Source organism: Echinops telfairi, unplaced genomic scaffold (genome assembly GCF_000313985.2).
Source record: "Echinops telfairi isolate 266 unplaced genomic scaffold, ASM31398v2 ScPeMD7_5592;HRSCAF=6446, whole genome shotgun sequence".
NCBI lineage: Eukaryota > Metazoa > Chordata > Mammalia > Afrosoricida > Tenrecidae > Echinops > Echinops telfairi.
Window position 1 is genome coordinate 44,593,841 of NW_022109491.1, and position 14,104 is coordinate 44,607,944.

General features: G+C 41.2%; 1 protein-coding gene across 1 annotated transcript in view; it reads left to right on the forward strand.

Annotated features, from left to right (window-relative positions):
- Positions 1-961: 961 nt before the first annotated feature.
- DSTN (destrin, actin depolymerizing factor) overlaps positions 962-14,104 on the forward strand; it is a 30,663-nt gene continuing 17,520 nt past the window's right edge. The window contains exon 1 of the mRNA XM_004697815.4: positions 962-1,063. Coding sequence (XP_004697872.2) covers positions 1,061-1,063 — 3 coding nt within the window. The 5' untranslated portion in view covers positions 962-1,060. The remainder of the gene's footprint in view (positions 1,064-14,104) is intronic.

Consider the following 14,104-nt stretch of genomic DNA (forward strand, 5'->3'; position numbering starts at 1 on the left):
TCATTCCAGTTGTTGAATCTCCGTTCTCTCATTTCCCCCGGAAACGCCCTCAGGAAAACGCTGCAAGTGCTCTGGTTCTTAAAAAACGATGTTTTTGATGCACCATCCCAAAGATCACAATCCCAAATTAAAAAACCCATACGGTGCAGCACTAGCGCCACCATTCCAAGACAATGTTCTCAGCCACACCCAAGCGGGCTGCGAAGCCTCCCTCCCTGGGCTGTGGCTAAAGATAAATAAACCACTCCTTGTTTCCTAGACCTGAAATTAGTGGTGACTCACAGAGCACTCGGACCGGCGGTGGTCCCCTCGGGGAGGAGGAAAAACGTGCAGCTTTTCCCCCTTACTCGAAGGCTCAATGTGCCGGTCTGGGCCAATCAGGGAAGGGTGGCAGGAACCGCACCAAAGTAGGTAAAAAAATGTGGGACTCGCCCGCTCCGCCACCGCGAGTCCCATCGCGCCCAAGGATCCTCCCTCGAGTCTTTGACCTCTGCCTCGCCCTGTCTGCTTTCCCACCTCCTCTTAAGCCCCACCCTCGCGGCGGCTCATACCTGGCCAGGTACTTACTTCCTTATAAGGGCAAAGGTTGCGTCATGGGCGGGGCGTCATGTGACCTTTTTAGCCGAAAGGGAGAGATCCACCCCCACCCCCGCCCCTCTGCCATTTTTCTGCCCCTCACCGGCAGGTGCCAGATTAAGATCCCTCTCCTCGCCCCCAACATTCGAGGATTCACGCCCCTTGAGGCCCGACGTAGTTGGGCGACCCGGCACCCCACTTTCCTCCTCGCTCCCCTCCAAGCCCAGCCGCATCGCGCTCGAGAGTCCGGAAGGCAGCCCGGGCGGGGCGTTGCCAGGCCCGAAGGTTGCGCGGCAACGGCGGACGGTGCGTGACGTGCGTAGGCCCGCTCCGCCTCTAGACGCGCGCGCGCCCGCCCGCCCACTGGGAGGCTAGTGCTGTTGCGTCGCCACCTTGCTTGGCTTTGCTGCTGTGCGAGAAGGACGCTCCCCGGGTTCTGTGCGGGCCAACTCCCTCTCTCTCGCCTGTAAGCGCCGCGGCGAACATGGTAAGTGAGAAGGAAGGGGCCTGGAGGCGTGTGCGGGGCGGTGGCTTTGTGGACTCCGCGGACCGGGGGTGCGGGCGCCTGGTAGGGGTGCCTCAGGACTGGAGCCGCCCGCGGTCTCGGCTAGGCCCTCCGAGCGTGCCGTGCCTCAGCCACCTGCCGCCCAGCCTTCTCTTCGGGGACTACCGCCAGACCTCGGTGCGACCCGCAGGACCTCCTTCGTTAAATTGATCGGGAGGGGTCTGCACACCATGGGGGCGGGGGAGGCTGCACGGGGAGGGTGGGCTCGGAATCTGGCGAGGGTCCCTCTGAGTGCAAGTCTCCCCAAAGCCAGGCTCCGAGGTTGTGGGTGATTAGGGCTGGTTTCATGAAGCCGCATGGACTGGTTCGACCCGCTGTCCACGACAATAAGGAAAATGGGTCTTTAGTGAATAATCTCGATTGAGCAGGACCGGCGCGATGAAGAACGGGTGGCCTCGCTAGCAGCCGCTTTGTTCATCGTATCCGGGAGTCAACTTCCAGCAGCGCTCCCGTGCTGGTTAAGCTGGGCCGTGCCTCTTTTAACCCTCCCCTTTCTGCTCGTCCGGTTAAACATTTTCTTGCAGTTTGGCTAAACCAGAACTTAGTATGCCGGGGGTGGGCTTGATGCTGGTAAAAGCAAGTGGAAAAACATTTTTCAAGAAGTCCATTAAATGATCCGAGTCACTAAAAAGTCAGCAGATGCTCATCATAGTCTAGGTGATGGAAACGTTTGTTTCTCCCTCTAAACTGTAACTCTAATTTATTGTAAAACAATTTTAGGTCAGGTGGAGCATTTTGTCGTTTGCTTTCGTCTGCACACTGAATTACCATTTTTGGTCAATGATTTACAGGCAGCCTTTGCTAGAAGCAATTACACTCACTGCATCTGACTCAAGCAGATCGGTTCCATGTTATTTGCATGCAAAATGCTTTCACTGAGTAATAATTTCGCTTTTCTTAAGATATTGTAACTTTTCATGTATGTATAGACTGGAAGTACTTTCTTTTTTTAGTAATTTCTTGGTAATTGGAAATATGTAGAAGGAAATTGATAGTTATTATTTCAGTGTTGATTTTTTTTTTTTTTTTTGCTTTAATTCTGTAAGCTGTAACAAGGGTCGACTTTCAAAGCGCTTTGAAATGGGCTGGAAGATGCTTTAGGATCTTCTGATTTGACCTTTCGTTTTTTTTTTTAGTTACTGATTCAAACTATTTTCTGTTTAAAAACGTGACCAAGCATTTTAACTTTAATTCGTACAGTTTAACTTTTATTCAAGTAAAATGAAAGATCTGTTAGGCTCATATAGTGCTTTCTTGAGGGGAAGACAAGAAATGAAAACTGATTGAGGTGGATTCATCCCAGATACATTTCAAATTTGTTGGCCTTCCAACTCAAACCAAATTCAACTGCCATCAAATTAATTGATTCATTGCGACCCTGTAGGACAGAGTGGTTTGCTACTGTGGAATTCTAAGACTGTAAATCTTTGTAGAAAGCCTCATATTTCTCTCTCTGAGTGGATGGTGGTTTAATCTGCTGACTTTGTGGGTAGCAGACCTTAAAAGGTAAAAACATCTTAATAGAAGACTTGTCTTGTTTCAATGCTTCTTGTTCAGATTTCAGAATATAGACTGGTCATTTTTATTTTATTTATTTGTTTGACATGTACTTGTATGTCACTGAAGACACCCAAGTCCACTTCAGTTTTCCTTTTCCGTTTTTAGCCACTCAGACCAAAAATTTAGATTTGAGGGGTAAGAAATCTGGAAATTCTTTTTTTAATGAAGAAATTATAATTTAATTAATATATTTCCTGTTAAGCCTTCCCTGTTTCTTTTTCTTTTTGTCTCCTCTCCCTTTTCCCACTCCCATCTCTGACTGCCTCCTTGTCATCAAAGATTTGTCTTTTGGTGTATTAACCATATTTCTTTTCTTTTTATAACAATGGTGATATTAAGTATTTATCTTTGTAAGATTGAATGAGTTCACTAAGCATAATGTTCTCTAGTTTTGTCCATGCCTTGCGGTGTTTAACATAGTTGTCATTGTTATTGATGTGTAAAATTCCATCATAGGATTGTACCAGAGCTAGTTTATCCATTCCTCTATAGTTGGTGTTTTTGGTTGCTTCCATGTTTTTGCTATTGTGGAAATTGCTGTAATAAACATAGATGTAATATGTATGTGTGTTCATGTTATATTATTCTTTTAGGATATATATAGAATATATATATATCCCCTAAAATGGGCTGGAAGATGCTTTAGGATCTTCTGATTTGACCTATGTATGTGTGTATGTATACATATATATGGATATATATGTGCATACACACACACACACACACCCTAAAATGGGCTGGAAGATGCTTTAGGATCTTCTGATTTGACACACACACACACACACACACACACACACACACACCCAAAAGAGAGATTGCTGCTGGTTCATAAGGTACTTGGATTTGCAACTTTTAAAGGACGTGTCATACTGATTTCCATGATGCTTGTACAATTCTACAGTCCCATCAACAGTGTAAAAAGCATTCCTGTCCCCATGCTCACTAGGATTTATTTTCTGTTTTAATAAATTTTGCCAAAATGTTGGTGTGAGGTGTTATCTCATTGTTGTTTTAATTTGTATTTCTTTTATTGCATTTATTTAATTATTGTCAATATTTATCCTTATTGTTCTTGGCTGTCTGTATGTCATCTTAGGTCTTATGCTCATTTTTTGATTGGATTGTGGTTTTCTTGTTAAAATGTAGTTTTCTATAGATTTTGGAGATTAGTCCTTTATCTGATATATTATTACTGAATATTTTTTCCTGTTTCTGAATTTCTTTTTTTCCAAATCTGTGAGTTCTCTGTTGAATCTTTTGATCCAATCTTGTTGTGCATAAATGCCTTATTTTTAGTAGGTCCCAGTTCCTTATTTTGTCTTTTCTAGTGTGGATATTTTTTTCTTTATATTTGGTAGTGTGTTTATGCCTCGTAGTAGTTTTTTCTTATTTTTCATTGATGGCTTTAATAATTGTGTGATTTATATTTAGGCCTTTGATGCATCTTGAGTTTATTTTTGTACATATGTGAGATATGAATCTTTGCAGGTGAAAAATCTAGTTTTTCCAGCCCTATTTGTTGAAAAAACTGTCTCCTGCCCGTTTAAGGTGTTTTAGTTCTTTATGAAAATAAGATATCTATAGGTACTTGCTTGTGTTTCTGGGTTTTCGATTCTAATCCATTGGTCTTCATATTGATTGTAGGCGTACCAGGTTGTTTGGATTACTACCATGGTTATATAGTAGGTTTTAAGGTCTGGGAATGAAAGGCCTCCTACTTTGTTTTTATTTTTTTAATATGGTTTATTTATCCTAGGTTTCTTTCCCATGTAAAGTTGGTAATTAACTAGCTTTTCCATTTTTTTAGAAAAATTGTAGTGGTATTTGGATCAGAATTGCATTCAACTTGTAAACTAATTTTGGTAATGTTGGTACCGTATATACTGGAGTATAAGCTGACCCGAATTTCAGCCGAGGCACTTAATTATACAAAAAAAACTGCATAGAAAGGGTGCTGAGGCAGTTGGGCCCATCCCTGCACACTCACCCTTGGATCCCAGCGCCACCGTCTTGTCTTCCCAGCCCTGCGTGAACGCCCTGCAGCTGCCTGATGGAGCAGCTCAAGGTTTCTCAGGCAGCTGCAGAGCTTCAACAGTACGGCATGCAGAATGCCTGCAAGGGTGCCTTATCGGTTAGGGTTCCAGCAGGAAGCAACCCCTTCCGGCAGCCCAGATCCTGCGCGTTACTCTGAAGAAAGACTAGGAAGAAGTTCACTGAGGAATGTGTTCAAGTACGAATTGATGAATGACAGTTTTCTCTAGCCAAAAAACTTTTAGCTATTTGAGACTTTTCCTGTGGCCTGGTACTATAACTAAAATTCTATAGAAATTGATGTACAGTATTTCTGTTCAGTTAAGAAAGAGTAGATCTTTACAGAATAATGGCCGGGTGTTATTGGTATAAGTTTTCATGAGGATTTTTTGTTTTGTGTTCCTGTTGGTTACTTGGTTGTCTTTTTGTTACTCCCTTTGCTTCTTTTGTTTTTATCATACTGTTATGTGGTTTTCATCTTGTTTGTTTTGCTGGTTTTAATTTTTCTATGTAGGTCTTTTTTTTTGTGGTTTCCTTTTCCATTTCAAAGCAGTTGTATTTTATGAATGGTTCAATATCTTCTCCGTTCAAATACTTATTATCTGTTCCCTCTGCTCTTATTTATTTTTAACTTTATAGAGGAAGTTTGTCTTTGATTCCTTGTTTCAATTTATTTAGTTGTTTCACTTTGAGTATTGCTTCAGTAAAATTTTTTCTCCAAAAATTTATTTTCTAATATTTTTAGGTTACTGTCTGTTGTTAACAATTTTTTGGGCCATCCAATTCCTTTAAATATATTTTGTAAAGGTGGTCATGCTTTAAAAAATTCTTTGTTTTTCCTTGTCTTAAATGTTTTATTTCTCCCTCATATTTAAAGGATAATTTTGCTGGATATCGGATTTTTAATTTCCAAGATTAGATTTAACTACAGGTGCATTTGTTAAAAATTAGCAAAAATCATTTCCTGGTACTGACCAGATCTTCGAGAAGTCTTGGGAATAAGTAACTTGAAACCAACTCAAGAGCTCACTTTCTGAGCACGTTAAGATGAGATTGCTTGTTTTCAAATGTCTCACTTCACAATGCCAAGAAAGAAACCTGTGATGAAGTGAAATTATACCTCTTCCAGCTATCGTCCCTTCTCTTCAGTATTGTAAATTCCAGCCTCTGTGCCTGTGGTCATGATCCCATTTTGGAGGGTCTCTTCTGTTACGCCAAATGGGCAGGATTAAACTGGGATGTGTTCTGAGTCTATTGAGGTGTGACTCAAGCCAACAGCATTGCCTGCTGAATGACAAACCACACCTCCATGAAAGTCACTTTTTGGGGGTATCTTACATCTCTTGTAACAATCCATACATCAGTTGTATGCAGCACATTTGTACATATGTTGCCATCATTGTTTTCAAAACATTTTCTTTCTATTTGAGCCCTTGGTATCAGCTCCTCTTTCCCCCCCTCCTTCCCACCCTTGTGACCCCTTGATAAATTAATATTATTTTCATATCTTACACCATCCGCTGTCTCCCTTCACCCACGTTTCTGTTGTCCATCCTCCTGGGGTAGGGAGCATTATATGTCGAACATAGTGATTGGTTCCCCTTTTCTCCTACCTTCCCCCTACCCTCGTGGTATCACTACTCCCATTACTGTACCTGAGGGGTTTATCTGTCCTGGATTCTGTGTGTCGAGAGCTCTTATCTGTATCAATGTACATGCTCCTGTCCAGCCAAATTTCTAAGGTAGAATTGGGGTCATGATTGAGGGGGACCATTAAAGAACTAGAGGAATATTGTGTGTTCTTAAAAGAGCTATTTCAGAAGCAGGAAGAGAGCATTCTTAGGACTATCAAGGAAGAAAAGTTATTATCGGAACACTTTCTAAATCCCTCTCGGCTTGAAGTGGCACAGGCAGTAGAGTGGCACAGGCAGTATGTTATACTGGAGACCACAGGTTGAGACAAGGAGACTATATGACTGAACGGAGGAGCAGCCTTGAGACTATGAGACTGTGAGGCAGAGCAATGAACAGACTTCCTGCCCTACAGAAGCAGAAGTCCAAAGGACTGCATGGCTAAGAGGCTGAGGACCAGAGAGACTTGGCCGCTGGCTGAGGAGAGACACTGCTGGGACCAATGACAGTGCCTTTACTGATCCTGACTTGTGGTGACCTACTAACTTCATTAATAGTCCCCTTATAAAATTGTATTGTCTGTGAGTTCTGTGTAGCCATTCCAACAAATTGTCAAACCTAGCAGGAAAGAAGCGGGTAATGGGAGGAATGCGCTGTGTTAGAATAGGGTAAAGGAAGATGGAGGGTGGAGACGTGCCTGACTGTTGCCTAGTGGCATTTAGCCCAGGGCCAGGGCTAGCATGGAGGTGGATATTCCCCCCCTGTGTAGTCATAGAGGTCAGATGTGACCTCTCTGCCTTTCATCGATCTAGTCTTCATACAAACCTTTTCGACACATCTCATAAATTTGTGTGAGTGTGTGTCTGCAAGCTTTTTAAAATAAAAGTTGTTTGCAGGCCATCATCACATTTCTAAAGATGTTTTGCCAGTAGTTAAAATACACAGGACTTGAGATGTGTCTAGCACCTCTTATAATTAACAGGGTATGCATTTATAACTGCATAAAACCTACTGGGTATTATAAGTGTAGTCTTGCTACTGAAATACAGTAAAAAAAACAAAACAAAACAAAACCACAAACCTTTCCTGTTTAGACTGTTTTAAAACTAATTTAAAAATTTAAATTAGAAGTGCAGCTAGAAAAGGTGATTTGTTTTATAATTATATTTAATGTATGGAAAAAAGTTTTAAAGGACACAAAATAGCAGAACCCTTATACTCCCCAAACAAGTCAACATTTTGTCATATTTTAGCTGTTATAACTAAATATGCTTCCTTTTCCTCAACTCATTCCTCCACTCCCTGGAGACATTGACTTACTCTGTTAAATGTATAATGTTCTGGACAACTAAGTGTGTGGTATCAGTTGACCTTTTGCAATAGAGAAAATGTTGACTAGTAAGGACGATTTCATTTTAGAAAAGTAAAGGGGCCTAAGGTTTTATAGACGTATGTAGACAAGGGAGTTTTTAAGAAGGATAGAGACGGGTTTTACCAATTTATGCGAAGGCCTGGTCTTATACAGTTGCCCCTTTCTCAGAACACAATTCTTAACCCACTGTTTTCTAAGAACCTTATGGCTCAGGTAAAATTCAACATAATTGCATTTTCCTGAATTAATGCATATAATTTTACCTACACAAATAAGATCCTTAACAATATATATTGTCTTGATGTGTTTTACATATTTATATAAGTGTTACTAGGTTGCATGTATCATTTTGCAAAGTTTTTAAAATAAAACGTTTTGGTGATTTTTTTTTTTTTTTGCTGCTGCTGCTGCTGCAGCTGTCATGCTTTAGTTTAATGCTAAATAGTATTCCACAACCTAACTCTACAAGTTTATTTATCCCTCCATTGATGAATTTCCCCATTTAAAAATGTTAGGTCTTCTTTGTGTGTTGTGAATTCCCTTGCAATAGATAGTTTCTATATTATAGTTCTAGCCCCTGTGTTCACACCTGAGTATCTAGAAGTAGACACCTTGGATATTTTTACTTTACATGGTAGTTAACTTAGTTTGCATCCTGTCAGCTACAATTATGAACCTGTAACTCCATTTCTCTCACCACTCATGAGTCTAAATGTTTGCCAATCTAATGGGTGTGAGATGATTTCTCATCATTTTAATTTGCATCTCTGATTAGTGAGTTCAATATTTTTCACATGTTTATTACATTATATGCTTACATGCATGCTGCATCCTGTGAACCTGACATATAAATACCATATCTTCATCTAAGCTTTTTGTAGAGCTATAAAATAAGTCAGCATGTCAGCAAGAATATGATTGTTAGTGCTAGCACCTTCTACTTAGGGCTCATATCCTCCGCCCTGGCACTTTGCCTTCTAATACTTTGCCTCTTACACTGCTAAGTCGTTGAAGTTTAATACCTTCAATTCCAATCACCTCCATTTTCTGTTTTTTAGTAGTGGTAGAATGTGGAATGATACATTATAGAGTTTCTTCCTTGCCAAGGTTGTGAAAATTAACATCTTCCACGTTTTATCTTTTATACTTAATTTGATAATCCTTCAAAGCTATGCATAAGATTTTTAGCAGTGTCTTCCTCCAAATTGGGGAGCAAGTCCTTCTGTGTTGTCTGTTCTTAGTCTGGAAGCTCTCCTGAAACCTGTTCACTCTGGGTGGCCCTGCTGGCATTTGAAATACCAGTGACATAGCTTCCAGGATCACAGCAACACACAAGCCAAACTTTACAACAAATTGACAGACAAGTGGTTTAATGGACCAGGCTTAGAATTTTGTGGGTTGGCCTGTTTAATTGTGACATGGAGTTGGCATGGGTACCAACACTTTGTTAATTATTTAATTTCTCCACATGTATACCAAATAGTTATATGACAGTAGATGAAATACTTTTTTTATTTTTTAGCACTTAGGATGTCTTTTGAAAGTAGATGACTGAACTCATTTGAGATTCACAAAGACCTCTTTCATAGTAGGTCCGCAACAGATGTTAGTAAATGTGTGAATGAAAGAGCCTTCTTAATTATGACAAGGGAAAGATTCCCATGAAGATGTATTCTTTACCTTTATAACACTGGCTGGTGCTGCTAACTACAAGGTCAGTAGTTCGAAATCACCAGCTGCTTTGTAGGAGAAAGATGAGGCATTCTATTGCTATAAACAGCTAAAAAACTAAAGAAAAAATTCAAGCCTTGAGCTGCAATATTGAAAGACTCTATAGACAAAATATGGAATGATGCAGGAAGAATCAAAAGAAGATGAAAGGAATATACAGTTATTGTAGCAAAAATAGCTAGTCGACTTTCAACCATTTCAAGAACCCATAGTACTGAAGGAAGAAGTTTCCTTAAGCTGTACTGAAAGCACCAGCCAACAAGGTTCCAGGATTTGGTGGAATACCAATTGCAATGTTTCAACAGGCTGATAAAGCAGTGGAAGCACTTACTCATCCTTGCTAGGAAATTTGGAAGATAGCCACTTGGCCAACTAACTGGAAGAGATCCATATTTGTACCCATTCCAAAAAAAAGTGACCCAATAGAAAGCTCAAATTATAGAACAATATCACTGATAGCACAAGCAAGGAAAATTTTACTGAAGATTATCCAACAAAGGTTGCTGCAGTACATTGACAGGGAGCTGCCAGAGGTTCAGGCTGGATTCAGAAGAGGATGTGGAGCTAGGGATATCATTGCTGATGTCAGGTGCATCATGGCTCAAAGCAGGGAATGCCAAAAAGATGTTTACTTACTGTGGTAGGTTTATTGTGCCAACATGGCCAATGAACACATGTGGGATTAATTGAAGGGCAGAAAGATAAATGGCTCAGCAAGCCTTGCATTTCTTGTCTCTTGCTCTTTGATGATGGGACCAGTGTGCGACTGCCTTAGCTTGTTCTCTGCCTCAATTTGCAAGCTACACTACCTGTGGGACACCTAACCCCGTGGACTGTGTCGCTGTAGTTTGAGGTTCCTTCAAGACCTGCTTTACCACGCTACTGGAAGGTACATCTCTTGAGCTGAGGACTGTCAGACTCTGTCATCTGGCTGACTGTTTGTGACCTGCTTGCTGTTTGCTTCCTGTGGCCGGATAGCCTGAATTGCTCCATGGTGAACTACCCCACGGCCCTCAAGACTTGAAGGACTGCCAGTATACTAGCTGTCTTACGGAAGTGAGTTGCACTGAGCCATTTGTACTGCTTTATAGATTATTTCTTATGTTATATTTATCTGTCTGTATAAATATATGTAAAATCACTAGTGTCCTGGTTTGTTTCTCTAGAGAAAGAACCCTGCCTAACATACTTGCATTTGATTGACTATGCCAAGGTCTTCGTTTGTGTGGATCATAACAAACTGGATAGTCGAGAAGAATGGGAATTTGAGAACACTTCATCATACTCATGTGGAACTAGCACATGAATTAAGAGGCAGTTAGTTGTGCAAGCAGAACAAGGGGATACTGAATGGTTTCAAATCAGGAGAGGTGTGTGCCAGGGTTGTATGCGCTCACCTTATTTATTCAGTCTGTGTGCTGAACAAATAATGAGAGATGCTGGACTATATGAAGAAGAATTTAACATTGAGATAGGAGGAAAGCTTATTAACCTGCAATATGCAGATGACACAGCCTTGCTTGCTGCAAGTGAGGATTTCAAGCACATACTGATAAAGATAAAGGACTGCAGCCTTCAGTGTAGATTATAATTCACTGTAAATCAGACCAAAATCCTCACAACTCCTCCGTTAGGTACAACATGACAACTAGAGAAAAGATCAAAGTTGTCAAGGATTTTTATCTCCCTTGAACACACAATGCTCTTGGAAGCAACAGTCAAGAAATCAAATAAAGCATTGCATTGAGTAACTCTACATAAGATTCCCTTAGAGTATTGAAAAGCAAGGATTGTTACTTTGAGGACTGAGGTGTACCTGACCCACGTCTTGGTATTTGTCAATTGCCTCATGTGCATGTGAAAGTTGGACTGGTTTAATTGTGAGGACTTTTGTTTTCTTTACATTGACTTATAATCTGAAGGCTCCAGTCCGTGATTTTCATCAGCAAGTGCTTCAAGTTCTCCTCACTTTCAGCAAGCAAAGTTGTGTCATTTGCATATTGAAGGTTGTTAATAAGCCTTCATCCAATTGTAATGTCAAGTTCTTCATATGATTCAGCATCTCTGATAATTTGCTCAGCATATAGATTAAATAAACAAGATGTGGAAATAACTGGTCCATATTCAACCATTTCAAGAGGCAGCTTATGATCTGGAACCAGTGGTGCTGAAGGAAGACGTTGAGATACCAGTAGTTTGAAACCTCCAGTTATTCCGTAGAAGAAAGATGAGACGTTCTATTCCTGTTAAGAGTTACAGTTTTGGAAACTCACAGGGCCAGTTCTACCCCATCCTATAGGGTCTCTTTTAAGTCTGAATCAGCATTCATGGGAGTGAATTAGTTTTGTATTAGTCATTGTAGACCTGATTGTGCATTTGGTTTAGATCCGTTGCTGGTAGGAATGCACAGTGGTACAGCCCTTTTGGAAAACAGTATGTCAGTCTCAAAAACCAATACTATAGCTGTCATATAACCCAGCACCTTTACTCCAGGGTATATGCCCTAAAGACTTGTCAGAGACTTGTAGGCCAGTGTCCATTGCTGCACTCTTCACAGTAGCCACAAGGTTGAAACAACCTGAATGCCAGTTAACAGATGAATGGATAAATAAAAGGTGTTACATACTTAGCAGTGGAGTACTACTAAGCCAGTAAGAGAAACAGAAGTCTTGGTACAATATGGATGAGGCTTGAGAAATTCCTGAGTGAATTAAGTCTGCCACAAAAGATCAGTTATTATATGGTCTCACTTGGATGAAAAGACAAAACCAAAGAAGCAAACCAAACTCCCTGCCATCCAGTTCATTCTGACTCACGACCACCCTGTTAGGCAGTGTAGAGCTCTCAGGGTTTCTGAGACAGCAGCACCTTATTAGAGTAGAAGCCTGGCCTTTCTCCAGAGGAGTAGCTGGTGGTTTCGAAGTACTGACCGTGCAGCTAGCAGCCCATTGAATAACCACTACAAAAAGACAGCGAAGGCACATGATGTATAGAGATAAAAAGTTATTAGTCATTACATTCAGTCCAAAGGAGTAAGGAAATATGGTTTCTGGAATTTTGAGTTTTAAATTTGTGGTGATGGAAAAATTGCGTTGATTTTCACAGCTGATTTAATGTGATTGCTGTCACTAAGTTTCTACACCTGTAGAGGTTAAATTGGCAAAATGTGTGATACATATATGTATAACAATCTCTCACACACATGAAGAGTAGCTACTGAGGCTGCTTATGTGCAACCATATATCTCATGGGATCTAGACCTTGGTTTGGCGGTTTAGGGTCATGCTTCATGAGAAATCCCAGTTAATTGCCCTAATAATAGGTTTAGTGTTTTTGTTCTACTTCTTAATTCATTTTGTAGTGCCTTGGTTCTTAAAAGATCGCAAGTGGCCATCAAACGCACAGTAGTTGGCTGGATCAAAAGAGGAAGAGGGGAAATCAAGAATGGAATGCATGTCTAATTACCTCCATGAACCACTGCCTCTTTTGCCATGTGACCAGACTAATTGGATGGTGCCCAGCTATAGAGGACTCCTGACCAAAAGGGGGAAAATGAAAAACAATTTCAAAGTTAATGGACTCCAGACTTCCTGGAGTCATGGAGGCTAAATGAATTCCTGAGCTGCCCACTGCCCAAGGCCTTGTTGCTTCCATGCGTGGATCTGTACTAGCACTTTCTTTAGTTACACTGGTAGTGCTTGACGGCACTCCATGTTGCCAGGAAGCCTCCTGCCTGGAGGTGCTAAGCTTTCTCACTCTGCCAGCCAACTGCAGCAACCTTCAAGTTCCAACCCTGTGTTGCTGCTATTTTCTGCTGTTCCTTTCTCCAGTGTTAGAGCTCTGTTTTGCTTCTAGGAGGTTCTCAGCACAGAGATCCTCTGTCCAAAGAATGGGCTAGATTTCTGACAACTCTTCCTGTGGTAGTGTGTCTGTTGTTATCATATCCGCGCCCCCCACTGTCCCGCCTAATCCTGTCCCTGGATTTGTACATGTGTTGCCATCATCATTTTCTACTTGAGCCCTTGATATCAGTGCATTTTTTCCTTCCCTCTACCTTCCCTTCCTCATGAACCCTTCATAAATTATAGATTATTATTTTCATATCTTACACTGTCCTCTATCTCCCTTCACCCACTTTTCTGTTGTTTGTCCCCCTGGGAGGTGGTTATATGTCAATCCTTGTGATCGGTTTTCCCATACTCCGTCCACCTTACCCTATCCTCTTGGTATCTCTGCTCTTAGTATTGGTCCTGAAGGATTTATCTGTCCTGGATTCCCTGTGTTTGGGGCTCTTACCTGTAGCAGTGTATACATGTTCTGGTATAGTCAGATTTGTAAGGTAGAATTGAGATCATGATAGTGGTGGTGGTGGGGAGCATTAAAGAACTAGAGCATAGTTGTATGTTTCATCAGTGCTATACTGCACCCTGACTGTCTCGTTTCTTCCTTGTGACCCTTCTGTAAGGGGAAGTCCAATTGTCTACAGATGGGCTTTGGGTCTCCACCCCCACCCCCATTCACATTGGTATGATTTTGTTCTGGGACTTAGATGTGATCCCATCTACATCTCATGATCACACAGGCTGGTGTGCTTCTTCCATGTGGACTTTGTTACTTCTCAGCTAGATGGCCACTTG